Genomic DNA, 17497 nt, shown 5'->3' with positions numbered 1-17497 from the left:
CACTTGCTGTCCGGACAGCAGAGTCCCTTGCAGTCTTCAAACGCAGACTGAAGACCCATCTATTTGCAGAATATTTAAAGGACAACTGACACTGCTCCCATATTGACTGACTAATTTAATATTTATTGTAGGATATTGTTTATGTTCTTTAACAAACTCTAGCACTTATTGTTTATAGCACTTATCATTGTTTAAGATAGACTTTTTTTTGCACTTCTAGGTATCAGCATTCATCCCTGTATTCCACAGTATTCTAGTTCATTGGTATGTTTGAGTCTAACCTACTGTACTGTACTAGGATATATTCTATGAGTACATGACAAAGCACTTTTGTAAGTCGCTCTGGATAAGAGCGTCTGCTAAATGCCATAAATGTAAATGTAAGAGAACCTTCTATGACAACTAGTTGTGATGGCAATGCCTATAGCAGCACAAAAGTCTGTTATGCGGAAATAGATCTCAGAACGCGAATCAGAATCAGTTACTACACAGCGCCATGTAATAATGCTTGGTGGTCATTACTGGCTCGCTTCACCTGTGACCTGGTTTTGATCAAAGGGCGGGTGTTACGTGGATTTTTTTTTAATTCGCATTTATAATTTCTGTAATATATCATTTATATTATAAGAAATGTTTGAGCAAACATGCACAAAAATATAAAAATCAATAAACCTTTGATGCATGCCCTGCCTTTTTATTATTCAGCGACTGCTTAAACACATGGCTTTATAGGCATGCGCCTAAAGATAAGGGCATGAACAATTCAAGGGGAGAATATACATTGATTTATTTGACAGGCGTATGTGTGTTCATTTGACAGTATGTGTGTACGTTTATTTGACAGTATGTATATGTATGGAAATGTTTCAGTTTGAGCAGTATGGATGCATTTATGTACAAATTCACAAAATAATCGGACAGCACCTTCTCTGTTGTATAAGATATAGTATGGTATGTAATCTCGATTTGTCTTGCTTAGAGATTTACCGTACAATAGTTAATTAGGTTGAAGTGATGCACCAAAGGGTTGTGATTTTAGAATTTTGTGTTTAGCACGAAGATTCATTTGGTGCTATAATTTTCAGAATTAATGCAACGTATTTGTTATTTAGAAAATTTGTGGATGCTAATTTTCCGATATTTTTGGATACCAGACGATGTCAGTGTTACAAAGGACTTGAGAGTCGACGTCTTGCCCGTCCCACTGGTACATATTGCGCATGATAAGTCATCATAATAAGAGAACCGTCCGACGAGCATGAGAGATAACGCTTCATTTTTTGTAAATCGACAGCTTTTTCAATGGCACGGAGGCATGAATAATCTACAAATACCTTTTACATTTGGCAACTGAACACAAATGAAACACTGCTGTAGAAAATAACTGTAGTAAGTGACACATTCGGCATGGCGGAGGGAGTACACAGACGCAGACCTGGAAACCAGAGGATCTTCCTCAATTTCTCTTTGTTACTGTGCTTCGGAGAGTGTGTTTCGGCTCAGTTAAGGTACTCCGTTCCAGAGGAGATGAAAGAGGGATCCGTTGTCGGAAATATTGCTAAAGATCTGGGTCTTGATGTCAGTACTTTGGTGGACAGACGATTCCGCGTAGTTTCAGGATCAAAGGACGCTTTTTTCCAGGCTAACCAGAACAATGGCGTGTTGTATGTTCAAAAGAAAATCGACAGGGAGGAGCTATGTGATGAAACTAGCGCTTGCTTGATAAATCTAAAAATTGCCGTTGAAAACCCTCTGGAAATTCATTATATTGTGGTTGAAATAACAGATATCAACGACAACGTCCCTACTTTTTTTGAAACACACCAACATTTTGAAATAGCTGAGCATACGCCTATAGGAACCAGCTTTCAGCTGCACGCAGCACGTGACCAGGATACGACTTCAAATTCTATTCGGTACTATAAATTAAGCCCGAATGAAAATTTTGAAACTGACACCAAGAACAGTGATGATGATAAAATACCTTTCTTAGTTCTAAAGAAAGCGCTTGATCGCGAGCAAACAGAGGATTATCGCCTACATCTTACAGCGGTAGACGGTGGGAATCCTGCCAAAACAGGTAGTCTGAACATTACAGTGAAAGTGCTTGACATAAATGACAATCGACCGGTATTTACTCAAAACACGTATTCAACAACTTTACAAGAAAATGCTCCGCTTGGTACAATTGTGATAACAGTAAATGCAACTGATCGTGATCAGGGCTCCAACAGTGATATTGAATATGCATTTGCTAAAACTTTAAAGCGTAAAGTTTATGATATTTTTCAGTTAGATAGGATTACTGGGGAAATACGAGTTAAAGGTGAAATAGACTATGAAGACACAGAGGTCTTCAAATTAGACATACAGGCATCAGATAAAGGACAGCCTCCATTAACAGTGGAGAGCAGAGTTATAGTAAAGGTTTTAGACATAAATGATAATAAACCAGAGGTTGAAGTGACGTCATTATCAAACGTTGTTTCCGAAGACTCCAATCCTGGCACAGTTATTTCTCTTATCAGCGTTTCAGACAAAGACTCCGGAGTCAACGGGAAAGTCGCGTGTAGTCTGACAGATGGCGTTCCTTTTGAACTTAAGTCATCTTTTCAAGAAAACATGTACTCGTTAGTAACAAAACAGAAATTAGATCGTGAGATGATCTCGCATTATGATATCACTATAACAGCCAAAGACTTAGGACAGCCTCCATTATCTAACTTTAAGACGTTGAGCGTGCTGGTATCAGATGTAAATGATAATAAACCAGAGTTTTCTCAAATCTCCTTTGACCTATACTTGTTGGAAAATATGTCTCCTGGAGCATCCATTTTCTCAGTGAGTGCCATTGACAAAGACTCGGATGAAAATGCTGCTATATTATATAAAATAATCAGAGATGATCACTTGCAAAATGATATGGCATCTTTTGTAAATATTAATTCTGAAAACGGAGAGATATATGGCCTAAAAAGTTTTGATTTTGAAACAGTCAAAGCATTCCAGTTCAAGGTTGCAGCGGCAGACTCTGGAAATCCATCACTGAGCAGCAACGTCACAGTGAATGTGTTCATTCTGGACCAGAACGACAACGTTCCAGTGATCTTATATCCAGTCAGCGCTAATGGTTCTGTTGAAGGTGTGGAGGAGATTCCCCGCAATGTGAACGCAGGACATTTGGTGACTAAAGTGAGAGCCTATGACGCAGATATAGGATACAACGGCTGGTTATTATTTTCAATGCAGGAAGTAAGTGACCACACTCTCTTTGGTTTGGACCGCTACACAGGACAGATAAGGACCCTTCGCTCATTCACAGAAACAGATGAGGCTCAGCATAAACTGGTCATACTGGTCAAAGACAATGGAAACGTTTCACTTTCAGCAACAGCGACTGTGATTATCAAAGTTGTAGAGCCCAAAGAGGCTTTTGCAGCTTCTGACGTTAAAAGCACAGTAAAAGAAGAGGAAGAGAACAACGTCACATTTTATTTGATCATTACTCTGGGCTCAGTTTCAGTGCTTTTTGTCATCAGCATCATCGTGCTGATTGTAATGCAGTGCTCCAAATCTACAGACTATTCCTCCAAGTATTTACAAGACACAAATTATGATGGGACACTGTGTCACAGTATTCAGTACAGATCCGGAGATAAACGTTACATGTTAGTTGGACCCAGAATGAGTATCGGTTCTACTATAGTCCCGGGCAGTAATGGAAATACTTTAGTGGTATCAGATCACAGGAGGAGAACATCTGGAGAGGTAAGTCGATCCACATGGGGTTTTTATTGTTGCTGTTTTTGGTATTGAAAAATTTACTTGCTGTTCTATAAGGCAATGTCACATTTTCGTTCATTATTCGAGAATGTAGTTAAGTATCTTTTTTCTCTTGATTAAGTTCTGACAGGAGTTTTAAATGAACGAAACATACCTTTAAACCGAACCGTCAAATATCGTGTCATTCGCTCTCCGTGGTCCTGACAATCATCTTAATATTGTCAGTGACAAGCTGTGTAATTTTATTTCTTTATATTTCTCTCTCGCATAAATGTAATGCGTTCAAAAGTGCTGAATATAATGCTACCAGTCAAGTAGCAATAATTTTGCACAGTACTTGAGAAAATGAAATTCAATCAATTGTCCGCCCCCATCTAGTTTGATGGCAATATCTGCACCAAACATCTTCAAATTGCAATAAGCTTTTACTTCGCAAGATGTCAGTGTGAAACCATAGTAAGGTTTTCAAAAAGGTCTGTGATCTTATGCGTCCGCCCCTTCAGTTTCCTGGTGAAGATGAGAAAACCCATTTCACCAGCGGCGCGAGAGGCACGTTATAATTCTTTATCTCTTGTATCTTATTTTGTTTCTTTTGTGGAAAATCTTAGATGATTTGGTCTGGCTGGTTGCTGTTTTAGCTGGAATCGTAACACATGCGACATGGAACAACGAGCTCGCACGTTGCGTTTGAAATTGGTTTTAATTACTGCGCTGACATTGTTTGAGGAAGCGATTTTGGCGCAGCTGCTATACTCCGTTTCAGAGGAGCTGAAGGACGGTGCTGTGGTTGGAAATATCGCAAAGGACTTGGGCATCGATTACAAAACCTTAAAGGAGCGAGGGTTCCGTGTCGTATCAAGCACGGGAGAATCTTTGTTCGAGGTAAATCAGGATGACGGAATCTTGTATCTGAGTAAAAAAGTAGATCGAGAAGAGATTTGCGAAAGATCCAGTTCGTGCTTTGTCAACATAAAAATCGCCCTTGAACATCCACTGGAGATCCATTACGTGCAGGTAGAAATAATTGACGTAAACGACCATGCTCCCAGTTTCCCTGAGAAAGAAATGCGTTTGGAGGTTTGGGAAAATGCTTTACCTGGATCGCGTTATCAGCTTCAAGCAGCACATGACCCCGATGGTGGAAGTAACTCAGTCCAGCATTACAAACTAAGCCAAAATGTGAATTTTAACCTTGAGGTGAAAGATCGTGGGGAAGATGGTAAAATACCCGTTTTAATTCTAAAGAGTCCGTTAGACAGAGAGATTACGAAGATCTTTTCTTTACTACTCACTGCTGTGGATGGCGGCAGACCCCCTAAATCTGGTTCAGTGGAAATTACTGTAGATGTTTTAGATATAAATGACAACATGCCTGTCTTTACTAAGGATGTTTACTCTGTGATGCTAAATGAAAACGCACCTGTAGGTACAAAGATAATACAAATGAACGCCACAGACTTGGACCAAGGCTCAAATGGAGAAATTATTTATTCATTGGGCAATCGCGTTAATGACAAATTACAAAAATTATTTTATATTAACTCACTTACAGGTGAAATAATAGTGAAAGGTCTTTTAGATTTTGAGGTTAGAGATAGCTATGAAATCGATATACAAGCGTCGGACAAAGGTAGCCCTCCTCTCACAGCAGACAAAAGCGTAATAGTAAGAATTGTTGATATTAATGACAACGCTCCTGAAATAGAGGTAACATCATTTTCAAGTTCAATCCCAGAAGATTCTAGACCGGGAACAACAGTTGCACTGATTAGCGTTAGTGATCTAGACTCTGGAGTTAACGGAAACGTGTTATGTTCTCTACCTGTAGACATACCTTTTAAATTAATTCCATCATCACAGAAAAATGTATACTCTTTAGTTACCGCGTCATTACTTGATAGAGAAATGAGGTATGAATATGATGTCACATTAGTTGCTAAAGACGAAGGACAGCCGCCGTTATCCTCTGTTAAAACGATTACTGTCACGGTATCGGATGTAAATGATAACTGTCCAGAGTTTTCCCTCCGCCCATACATGTTTTATGTGACGGAGAACAATTCTCCTGGCGCATCGCTTTTTTCTGTTTCTGCCTCAGATCGAGATCAAAATGAAAATGCAATAGTCAGCTATCAAATTTGGAGAGATATTGGTGAAAATATATATTCATCTTTAATAAATATAAATTCGGAAAATGGCTGGATTTACGCTCTTAAAAGTTTTGATTTTGAAACTCTGAAAACGTTTAAATTCAAAGTAGTCGCCACCGATTCTGGAACTCCTCCATTGACTAGCAACGTCACAGTGAACGTATTCATTTTGGATCAGAACGACAACGTTCCAGTGATCTTATATCCAGTCAGCGCTAACGGTTCTGATGAAGGTGTGGAGGAGATTCCCCGCAATGTGAACGCAGGACATTTGGTGACTAAAGTGAGAGCCTATGACGCAGATATAGGATACAACGGCTGGTTATTATTTTCAATGCAGGAAGTAAGTGACCACACTCTCTTTGGTTTGGACCGCTACACAGGACAGATAAGGACCCTTCGCTCATTCACAGAGACAGACGAGGCTCAGCATAAACTGGTCATACTGGTCAAAGACAATGGAAACGTTTCACTTTCAGCAACAGCGACTGTGATTATCAAATTTGTGGAGCCCAAAGAGGCTTTTGCAGCTTCTGACATTAAAAGCACAGTAAAAGAAGAGGAAGAGAACAACGTCACATTTTATTTGATCATTACTCTGGGCTCAGTTTCAGTGCTTTTTGTCATCAGCATCATCGTGCTGATTGTAATGCAGTGCTCCAAATCTACAGACTATTCCTCCAAGTATTTACAAGACACAAATTATGACGGGACACTGTGTCACAGCATCCAGTACAGATCCGGAGATAAACGCTACATGTTAGTTGGACCCAGAATGAGTGTCGGTTCTACTATAGTCCCGGGCAGTAATGGGAATACATTGAGCGGAACCTACAGAAGAAACTCAAGTCTTCAGGTATGTTTTTTTTTTAACAACATTTTTCATCTTCACAACGTTTTGCATCTTCAAAAAGTTGCTTCACAAACTTTTCAGTCTTTATGTGTTTGTCTGTAATCGGTAAAATGCACTGGAACATTTTTGTGAGGTTTGGTGAGGAAAATATACACTTGGTGTCGCTGCATTACGTGACAAGGATTTTATACACACCCACAATGTTGTAACCAATTCCAATCCTTCGTTGCGCATGTACGCCGGCGAGCAGCGTAACCCTAGGCTCGATTTTCAGTAGCGCTCTAAAATAAATATGTTTTTAGAATGTTTAAAATCTATGTAATTTTGTTGTGGGAATATACTAGCAGAAAATAAGAAATCATTTTGCGATGGTGCAGAGGATATTCGCATTTTCGTCATGATAGCTCGGCCAAACGCTATGTTGGAAGCGTTTCTGCGCTGTTTTTTTCTGTTGTGCTTTTGTGGTGAAGTTATCCCTCAGATTCGCTATTCGATCTCCGAGGAATCTAAAGAAGGATCTGTTGTGGGGAACGTTGCGAAAGATTTGGGCTTTGATGTGGAAAAATTTAAGGACCGAAGGTTTCGGATTGTCTCCGGATCAAACGATCGTTTCTTACAGATTAACCAGGACAATGGAGCACTGTATGTGAGTGGGAACATCGACAGGGAGGCGCTATGCGAGAAAAGCAGCGTATGTACCGTGAGTCTTAAAACCGTGGCTGAAAATCCGTTGGAAATTCATTATATTGACGTTGAAATTACAGATATCAATGATCACTCTCCTACTTTCCCTGTACGGGAAAAGCATTTAGAAATATCTGAAAATGCAGTGCCTCAGAGTACGCGCCTACCCCTGGACCCTGCGCGCGATTTAGACACCGGTGTGAATTCCGTGCATAAGTACATTCTCAGTCAAAATAGTCATTTTGACTTAGACGTTAAAACTCGTGGGGAAGAGAAAATTCCTTTCGTGATTTTGAAAAAAACCCTAGATAGGGAACAGAAATCGCAGCTGCATTTAACCCTGACGGCATACGATGGAGGAAAGCCTGAGAGGTCCGGGTCAGTAAATATTACGATCACTGTCATTGACGTTAATGATAATGCCCCAGTTTTTGATCGCCAGGCGTACACTGTAGCATTAGAGGAAAATACCAGTCTTGGTTCGTCAGTGATAAAATTGCATGCAACAGATTTAGATGAAGGAGCAAACGGGCAAGTTTTTTATGCATTTGACAAAAGTCTCACGAATAAAGCATTTGACATGTTCGAAATAGATGCTATCACAGGGCAGATAACTATAAAAGGATTATTAGACTTTGAGGAACAGAGTGCATACGAAATAGATATTCAAGCATCTGATAAAGGCCAAGTAGCTTTAATAAGTCATTGCAGTGTAGTCGTTAAGGTAAAGGATGTGAATGATAACGCGCCAGAGATTGAAGTGACCTCACTCTTAGCTGAGATACGGGAGGACTCGAACACAGGTACAACTATAGCTCTTGTTAGTGTATCTGACAAAGATTCAGGTGAAAATGGTATTGTGATCTGTAAACATGTAGGTGACATTCCATTTGAATTGAAACCCTCATTCCAGAAAAACATGTACTCACTGGTCACTAACGATCACTTAGATAGAGAGACTGTCTCTTTGTACATAATAACACTAACGTGTTCCGATAGAGGGGAGCCATCTTTGGCCTCGCAGAAGACTATACAAGTTGACGTTATAGATGTCAACGATAACAGTCCAGTATTTACCCAAAGTCCATTTACATTTTATATAACTGAAAACAATACACCAGGTGCATCTATATTCTGTCTTAGTGCACATGATGTAGACCAGAATGAAAATGCACATATATCTTATCACATTCTAAGAGTAGAAGGCACTGAGACAACTATTATCCCTTATTTGAATATAAATTCTGAAGATGGAAATGTATATGCACTGAGAAGTTTGGACTTTGAAACAACTAAAAGATTCCAGTTCCACGTGCTTGCTGTGGACTCTGGAACTCCTCCACTGAGTAGCAACGTCACAGTGAACGTGTACATTCTAGATCAGAATGACAATGTTCCATTGATCCTACATCCACTCAGCTCTAATGGTTCTGCTGAAGGTGTGGAGGAGATTCCCCGCAATGTGAATGCAGGACATTTGGTGACTAAAGTGAGAGCCTATGATGCAGATATAGGATACAATGGCTGGTTATTATTTTCAATGCAGGAAGTAAGTGACCACACTCTCTTTGGTTTGGACCGCTACACAGGACAGATAAGGACCCTTCGCTCATTCACAGAGACAGACGAGGCTCAGCATAAACTGGTCATACTGGTCAAAGACAATGGAAACGTTTCACTTTCAGCAACAGCGACTGTGATTATCAAATTTGTGGAGCCCAAAGAGGCTTTTGCAGCTTCTGACATTAAAAGCACAGTAAAAGAAGAGGAAGAGAACAACGTCACATTTTATTTGATCATTACTCTGGGCTCAGTTTCAGTGCTTTTTGTCATCAGCATCATCGTTCTGATTGTAATGCAGTGCTCCAAATCTACAGACTATTCCTCCAAGTATTTACAAGACACAAATTATGACGGGACACTGTGTCACAGCATCCAGTACAGATCCGGAGATAAACGGTACATGTTAGTTGGACCCAGAATGAGTATCGGTTCTACTATAGTCCCGGGCAGTAATGGAAATACTTTAGTGGTATCAGATCACAGGAGGAGAACATCTGGAGAGGTAAGTCGATCTAAATGGGGTTTTTATTGTTGCTGTTTTTTGGTATTGAAAAATTTACTTGCTGTTCTATAAGCCAATGTCACATTTTCGTTCATTATTAGAGAATGTAGTTAAGTATGTTTTTGTCATGATTAAGTTCTGGCAGGAGTTTCAAATGAGCGAAACATACCTTTAAACCGAACCGTCAAATATCGTGTCATTCGCTCTCCGTGGTCCTGACAATCATCTTAATATTGTCAGTGACAAGCTGTGTAATTTTATTTCCTTATATTTCTCTCTCGCATAAATGTAGTGCGTTCAATAGTGCCGAATATAATGCTACCAGTCAAGTAGCAATAATTCTGTAGAGTACTTGAGAAAATGAAATTCAATCAATTGCCCGCCCCCATCTAGTTTGATGGAAATATCTGCACCAAACATCTTCAAATTGCAATAAGCTTTTACTTCGCAAGATGTCAGTGTGAAACCATAGTAAGGTTTTCAAAAAGGTCTGTGATCTTATGCGCCCGCCCCTTCAGTTTCCTGTTGAAGATGAGAAAACCCATTTCACCAGCAGTGCGAGCGGAACCTTATAATTCTTTATCTCTTGTATTTTATTTTCTTTCTCTTGTGGAAAATCTTAGATGATTTGGTCTGACTGGTTGCTGTTTTAGCTGGAATCTTAACATATGCGACATGGAACAACGAGCTCGCACGTTGTGGAGAAAGCTGCGTCTGAAATTGGTTTTAATTACTGCGCTGATATTGTTTGAGGAAGCGATTTTGGCGCAGCTGCTATACTCCGTTTCAGAGGAGCTGAAGGACGGTGCTGTGGTTGGAAATATCGCAAAGGACTTGGGCATCGATTACAAAACCTTAAAGGAGCGAGGGTTCCGTGTCGTATCAAGCACGGGAGAATCTTTGTTCGAGGTAAATCAGGATGACGGAATCTTGTATCTGAGTAAAAAAGTAGATCGAGAAGAGATTTGCGAAAGATCCAGTTCGTGCTTTGTCAACATAAAAATCGCCCTTGAACATCCACTGGAGATCCATTACGTGCAGGTAGAAATAATTGACGTAAACGACCATGCTCCCAGTTTCCCTGAGAAAGAAATGCGTTTGGAGATTTCGGAAAATGCTTTACCTGGATCGCGTTATCAGCTTCAAGCAGCACATGACCCCGATGGTGGAAGTAACTCAGTCCAGCATTACAAACTAAGCCAAAATGTGAATTTTAACCTTGAGGTGAAAGATCGTGGGGAAGATGGTAAAATACCCGTTTTAATTCTAAAGAGTCCGTTAGACAGAGAGATTACGAAGATCTTTTCTTTACTACTCACTGCTGTGGATGGCGGCAGACCCCCTAAATCTGGTTCAGTGGAAATTACTGTAGATGTTTTAGATATAAATGACAACATGCCTGTCTTTACTAAGGATGTTTACTCTGTGATGCTAAATGAAAACACACCTGTAGGTACAACGATAGTACAAATGAACGCCACAGACTTGGACCAAGGCTCAAATGGAGAAATTATTTATTCATTGGGCAATCGCGTTAATGACAAATTACAAAAATTATTTTATATTAACTCACTTACAGGTGAAATAATAGTGAAAGGTCTTTTAGATTTTGAGGTTAGAGATAGCTATGAAATCGATATACAAGCGTCGGACAAAGGTAGCCCTCCTCTCACAGCAGACAAAAGCGTAATAGTAAGAATTGTTGATATTAATGACAACGCTCCTGAAATAGAGGTAACATCATTTTCAAGTTCAATCCCAGAAGATTCTAGACCGGGAACAACAGTTGCACTGATTAGCGTTAGTGATCTAGACTCTGGAGTTAACGGAAACGTGTTATGTTCTCTACCTGTAGACATACCTTTTAAATTAATTCCATCATCACAGAAAAATGTATATTCTTTAGTTACCGCGTCATTACTTGATAGAGAAATGAAGTATGAATATGATGTCACATTAGTTGCTAAAGACGAAGGACAGCCGCCGTTATCCTCTGTTAAAACGATTACTGTCACGGTATCGGATGTAAATGATAACTGTCCAGAGTTTTCCCTCCGCCCATACATGTTTTATGTGACGGAGAACAATTCTCCTGGCGCATCGCTTTTTTCTGTTTCTGCCTCAGATCGAGATCAAAATGAAAATGCAATAGTCAGCTATCAAATTTGGAGAGATATTGGTGAAAATATATATTCATCTTTAATAAATATAAATTCGGAAAATGGCTGGATTTACGCTCTTAAAAGTTTTGATTTTGAAACTCTGAAAACGTTTAAATTCAAAGTAGTCGCCACCGATTCTGGAACTCCTCCATTGACTAGCAACGTCACAGTGAACGTATTCATTTTGGATCAGAACGACAACGTTCCAGTGATCTTATATCCAGTCAGCGCTAACGGTTCTGATGAAGGTGTGGAGGAGATTCCCCGCAATGTGAACGCAGGACATTTGGTGACTAAAGTGAGAGCCTATGACGCAGATATAGGATACAACGGCTGGTTATTATTTTCAATGCAGGAAGTAAGTGACCACACTCTCTTTGGTTTGGACCGCTACACAGGACAGATAAGGACCCTTCGCTCATTCACAGAAACTGACGAGGCTCAGCATAAACTGGTCATACTGGTCAAAGACAATGGAAACGTTTCACTTTCAGCAACAGCGACTGTGATTATCAAAGTTGTGGAGCCCAAAGAGGCTTTTGCAGCTTCTGATGTTAAAAGCACAGTAAAAGAAGAGGAAGAGAACAACGTCACATTTTATTTGATCATTACTCTGGGCTCAGTTTCAGTGCTTTTTGTCATCAGCATCATCGTGCTGATTGTAATGCAGTGCTCCAAATCTACAGACTATTCCTCCAAGTATTTACAAGACACAAATTATGACGGTACACTGTGTCACAGCATCCAGTACAGATCCGGAGATAAACGCTACATGTTAGTTGGACCCAGAATGAGTATCGGTTCTACTATAGTCCCGGGCAGTAATGGGAATACACTAGTGGTACCAGATCGCAGGGGGAGAACTTCTGGAGAGGTAAGAAAATAAAAAGGTTATACTGCTATGCAAATCATTTAAAATTTGTTCAGTACAACAGAAGAGGATAAATATCTAAATCGCTGGTTGTAGTTTTGCCTTCTAGTCATTCACTGTAGTTCAGACTTTATACAAAAGTCAGAGAATTTCCATGTTTTTTTTTTTTAGAGAAGATTGTACATATGCTAGTACATCCACTGACTTGATGTGCTTTTGTATTGTGCATGGCACATGCTCTGTTGTAAAACGGTAAAATTGGTAAATCTATCATCACAAGGTTGTCTACCTTACTTAGTGTAGGGTGTTGTTTATTGCACTGATATTGACTGTGCCTGTGTTGACTAATTCTAGCACTTATTGTTTATTGCATTGATTATTGTCTGAGACAGAGCATATATGTATTTTGCACTTCTAGGCATCAGCTCTGATCCCTGTATTTCAGAAGTGTTCTAGTTCATTGGTATCTTGGACTCTAACCTACTGTACTGGCTAGGATGTATTCTATGAGGAAATGAAAAAGCACTTTTGTATGTCGCTCTGGATAAGAGCATCTTCCAAGTGTAGAATGTAGAATGTCTACTGGTGGTCTGCAGTATGAATATTTACGTCATCTTCTCATTCATTTACCTTGTAGATTTGCTTACAAGCATATTGGTTTAAATCAGTATAACTACATTATATATTTAGAACAATTACTAATAGGTGGCTCAGTGGCACAGGGAAACGTCTTATCCTTTCATCAGTCAATATGGCAGTTTGTCTATATAAATGTAAATAAAATGATTAAAGATGTAATACTTCTGTAGCCGAAAATCTGGTCTATGAAGTCTTGTTCTCTTTTTCCCCCACTGCTGTGCAGATCTGTCGTCTCATAGAAATAAATGTGGTCTTGTCACAATGGTGATTATGACCCTACCCCACCAAAAATGTTCAATGGCTATTCAGGACTGTAAATCACTGTTGTAATAGTGGTGAGTTCCTGTAGCTTTGATACGTAATTGTTGTTCAATGATGGAGGTGATAACAGTATGTTCTCACTTTGGGTTGGTCAGTGGTGGCAACTCTGTTCTTGGTCAAGATAAGACTGAAGGATTCTGAGCCTCTGGGGGAGGTGACTTTTGGAGGAGAGTTGGAGTGGATCTGACAGTGGAGCTGGGGTAGAGTTGGTGGACTGAGGAGTTTGCTTTGGAGAAATATCTCCCTTGGGCTTGCTGTCTCTTTCTTTGTCTGTTTCTCTCTTTGTCCTCTTCAGTTTTCTCTACCCCTCTCTCCCTAAATCTCCTCTCTTTTTCTCTCTATCCATCTATTAGGTAACATTAATATAGCATTTTCTATGATGCATTTCTGTTATTTTCTTGGGTTGTACCTCATTACTCTGTGTACCCAAGTGTAACGTATGCCTGATTGGCTTTTATTAAGATAATATCTGTTACTTAGGACTCATGAGATGCTCAGATCTTTAAATCTGACATAATGTAAATGCTGAATTTCTCAGAATGAAGAACCAGATATCCCCTTACAGACTGCCAACATTAATTCCCTGGAGAGAATATAATCTGCTCCACAGGTTTACTAGATTCAATTATACTAGCTCACTGTTAAACCTCTGACAAAACAGCCTGTTTTAGCGTTAAGGAGCTTTCTAAAGTTGGTTATGGATTTTCTTATGACTTATCTTGGTCTATGCAGTACAATTAGGTCTTTGTAACACATATTTTGCAGTAAGAAAAAAAAATGTATGCATTAAACCTTCACCCACTCCTGTTTCCATTGTTGGTTGTGTGTAAGTCATGTATGGGTAAGTAAATACAGTAACAAAACCCCCTACACTTTATTAGATTAATTTCTTCTGCCTAACCTATTCCTACGTTATGCGGTAAATGGAAAGTCAGTCTTCTGCCTGAAGGGTCGAAGTCTGACTGTCACAATGCAATAAACCTTGAACTCGCGAGGTGTCAGTGCAAAACCAGCATAAGCCTCTGACATCACAAATACACCCCACCTCATCACTGGCCCTGTGCATCGTGATATTGTGTTTGGAACACTTGTGTTGTAATGCATCGTTTCTTTGTGAAATCGCGACAAGGTAACGATGTTTTTTCAGCAGTAATATTGATACGAATCTAATATCCATGAAGTAGAAATATTTTATGAAATATTGATTTTCTAATTGCAAAATGGTACACAAAGGACGCTCGTCGTGGTGGAGGATATGCATACGCCTAAAATTCACCTTCGTTGCTGTTTTCTTGTTGTTTGGAAGTACCATTGGGACACAGACACGTTATTCTATTTCCGAAGAACAGAAAAATGGTACTGCGGTTGGAAATATTGCAAGGGATTTAGGTATTGAGCATAAAGCCTTAAAGGAGCGAGGATTTCGTATCATGTCAGCATCAGGAGAGTCGCTCTTCAAGGTAAATATGGATGATGGAGGGCTATACGTAAACGGGAATATAGACAGAGAAGAGGTTTGCGAGACAACCAGTATATGTCTGATAAATTTGAAAATCGCTCTTGAAAATCCACTGGAGATTCATTATGTAACAGTAGAGATTCTGGATATAAATGACCATGCACCGAATTTCAGTCAAAAAACAAAGCATTTAGAAATAGGGGAATCTGCTTTACCCGGTGCGCGATTCCAACTCCAGGCAGCTCGCGACCCTGATAGCGGCAGTAATTCAATTCAGAGATACAAGCTAAGTGATAACGATCATTTTCGGTTAGAAGTGAAAGATCGTGACGAAGACGGGAAAATTCCTATTTTGGTATTGCAAAAACCATTAGATAGAGAATTAGCGACAATCGTTAAATTGTTAATAACAGCTGTAGATGGCGGTAAACCGCCAAAATCTGGAACAATAGAAATCATCATAGATGTACTGGATATAAATGATAACGTACCGGTTTTTACTAAAGATGATTACACGGTAAGATTGGATGAAAATTTACCTATAGGTACAACAGTGATACAACTGAACGCTACTGATTCGGATGAGGGTTCAAATGGAGAGATCGTTTATTCAATAGGTCATAACGTCAATAATAAATTACGTGAACTTTTTGAAATAAATGCGATTACTGGTGAAATAATTGTGAAGGGACTCTTAGATTTTGAGGTCAAGGACAAATATGAGATCGATATTCAAGCATCTGACAAAGGACTTGTACCAATGACAACAGACAGAAGTGTAACCATAAAGATCGTAGATTTAAATGACAATGCGCCAGAGATAGAGGTGACCTCATTTTCAAGTACAATCCCGGAAAACTCTAGATCTGGCACTACAGTTGCTTTGATAAGTGTGTCTGATTTAGACTCGGGAATGAACGGGAAAGTTTTCTGCTCTATTCTCGAGGACATACCTTTCAAATTAATTCCATCTTCACATGACAGTGTTTATTCGTTAGTTACAATGTCATCGCTTGACAGAGAAACTACACATCGGTATGATATTACGTTACTCGCAAAAGACGCAGGAGACCCGCATTTGTCTTCAGTGAAAACTATAACTGTACATGTGTCAGATGTAAATGATAATAGTCCCGAGTTTTATCTTCCCCCGTACACTTTTTATGTATTGGAGAACACTGTCCCAGGTACGTCGTTGTTTTCTGTGCCTGCCTCTGACCGAGACTCAGATGAAAACGCAGTAATAAACTATCAGATACTTAGAGATAATACCGAAGAAAATAAATATACATCTTTTATCAATATTAATTCTGAAAACGGAGAGATATACGCCCTAAAAAGTTTTGATTTTGAAACAGTCAAAGCATTCCAGTTCAAGGTTGCAGCGGTGGACTCTGGAAATCCACCACTGAGCAGCAACGTCACAGTGAACGTATACATTTTAGATCAGAACGACAACGTTCCAGTGATCTTATATCCAGTCAGCGCTAATGGTTCTGATGAAGGTGTGGAGGAGATTCCCCGCAATGTGAACGCAGGACATTTAGTGACTAAAGTGAGAGCCTATGACGCAGATATAGGATACAACGGCTGGTTATTATTTTCAATGCAGGAAGTAAGTGACCACACTCTCTTTGGTTTGGACCGCTACACAGGACAGATAAGGACCCTTCGCTCGTTCACAGAAACAGATGAGGCTCAGCATAAACTGGTCATACTGGTCAAAGACAATGGAAACGTTTCACTTTCAGCAACAGCGACTGTGATTATCAAAGTTGTGGAGCCCAAAGAGGATTTTGCAGCTTCTGACGTTAAAAGCACAGTAAAAGAAGAGGAAGAGAACAACGTCACATTTTATTTGATCATTACTCTGGGCTCAGTTTCAGTGCTTTTTGTCATCAGCATCATCGTTCTGATTGTAATGCAGTGCTCCAAATCTACAGACTATTCCTCCAAGTATTTACAAGACACAAATTATGACGGGACACTGTGTCACAGCATCCAGTACAGATCCGGAGATAAACGGTACATGTTAGTTGGACCCAGAATGAGTATCGGTTCTACTATAGTCCCGGGCAGTAATGGGAATACACTAGTGGTACCAGATCGCAGGAGAGGAACTTCTGGAGAGGTAAGAAAGTGTCACGTGTTTTTTGTCCAAATCAGTAATTCTTAATCCAAATCCTGGTGGCATAATGCAGTCCATTTTATTATTATTATTGTTGTTGTTGTTGATAAATTCATGGACTGTCTGCCTCTAGTTTTTAAGGCCTTGGTCATTACCTGATGAACTGGGTTAGAATGAGCAGCTACTCGCAGTCCCTGTCGGTGCGGCTACAGTCTGCTGGTTTAATGTGAAGAGTAGGACAGACAACCAGCCGCTGTCCATGGTGCTTAAACAGGACGCGCAATTCGTTTAAACTGAATATCTTAATATTGTGCGTCTGGTTGTTTGTGTCTAGCTGTGTCTCACTTTTTAAAAGTTTTATTTGTGTTTTGGTGGAGCATAT

General features: G+C 39.7%; 1 protein-coding gene and 4 pseudogenes across 2 annotated transcripts in view; all 5 read left to right on the top strand.

Annotated features, from left to right (window-relative positions):
• Positions 1-17497, top strand: part of LOC113577152 (protocadherin alpha-C2-like) — a 143691-nt gene that overhangs the window by 6132 nt on the left and 120062 nt on the right. Inside the window, exon 1 of one of the 2 annotated variants that reach the window (XM_035521334.2) lies at positions 7036-9535. The exons of the other annotated variant lie outside the window; for it this stretch is intronic. Within the exon in view, the coding sequence (XP_035377227.1) occupies positions 7184-9535 (2352 nt within the window). The 5' untranslated portion in view covers positions 7036-7183. Of the gene's footprint in view, positions 1-7035; positions 9536-17497 lie in introns of those variants that run through there. 2 annotated transcript variants of the gene reach the window in all.
• On the top strand, positions 1247-4343 carry LOC113575572 (protocadherin alpha-3 pseudogene; annotated as a pseudogene).
• Positions 4328-7063, top strand: LOC145657605 (protocadherin alpha-3 pseudogene; annotated as a pseudogene).
• LOC145657649 (protocadherin alpha-3 pseudogene) lies at positions 10091-12839 on the top strand (annotated as a pseudogene).
• LOC113575569 (protocadherin alpha-8 pseudogene) lies at positions 14622-17267 on the top strand (annotated as a pseudogene).

This window comes from Electrophorus electricus, chromosome 4 (genome assembly GCF_041902795.1).
Source record: "Electrophorus electricus isolate QZ-2024a chromosome 4, ASM4190279v1, whole genome shotgun sequence".
NCBI lineage: Eukaryota > Metazoa > Chordata > Actinopteri > Gymnotiformes > Gymnotidae > Electrophorus > Electrophorus electricus.
Note: the sequence above shows the minus strand (reverse complement) of the source record. Positions and strands in the feature narration are given on the sequence as shown.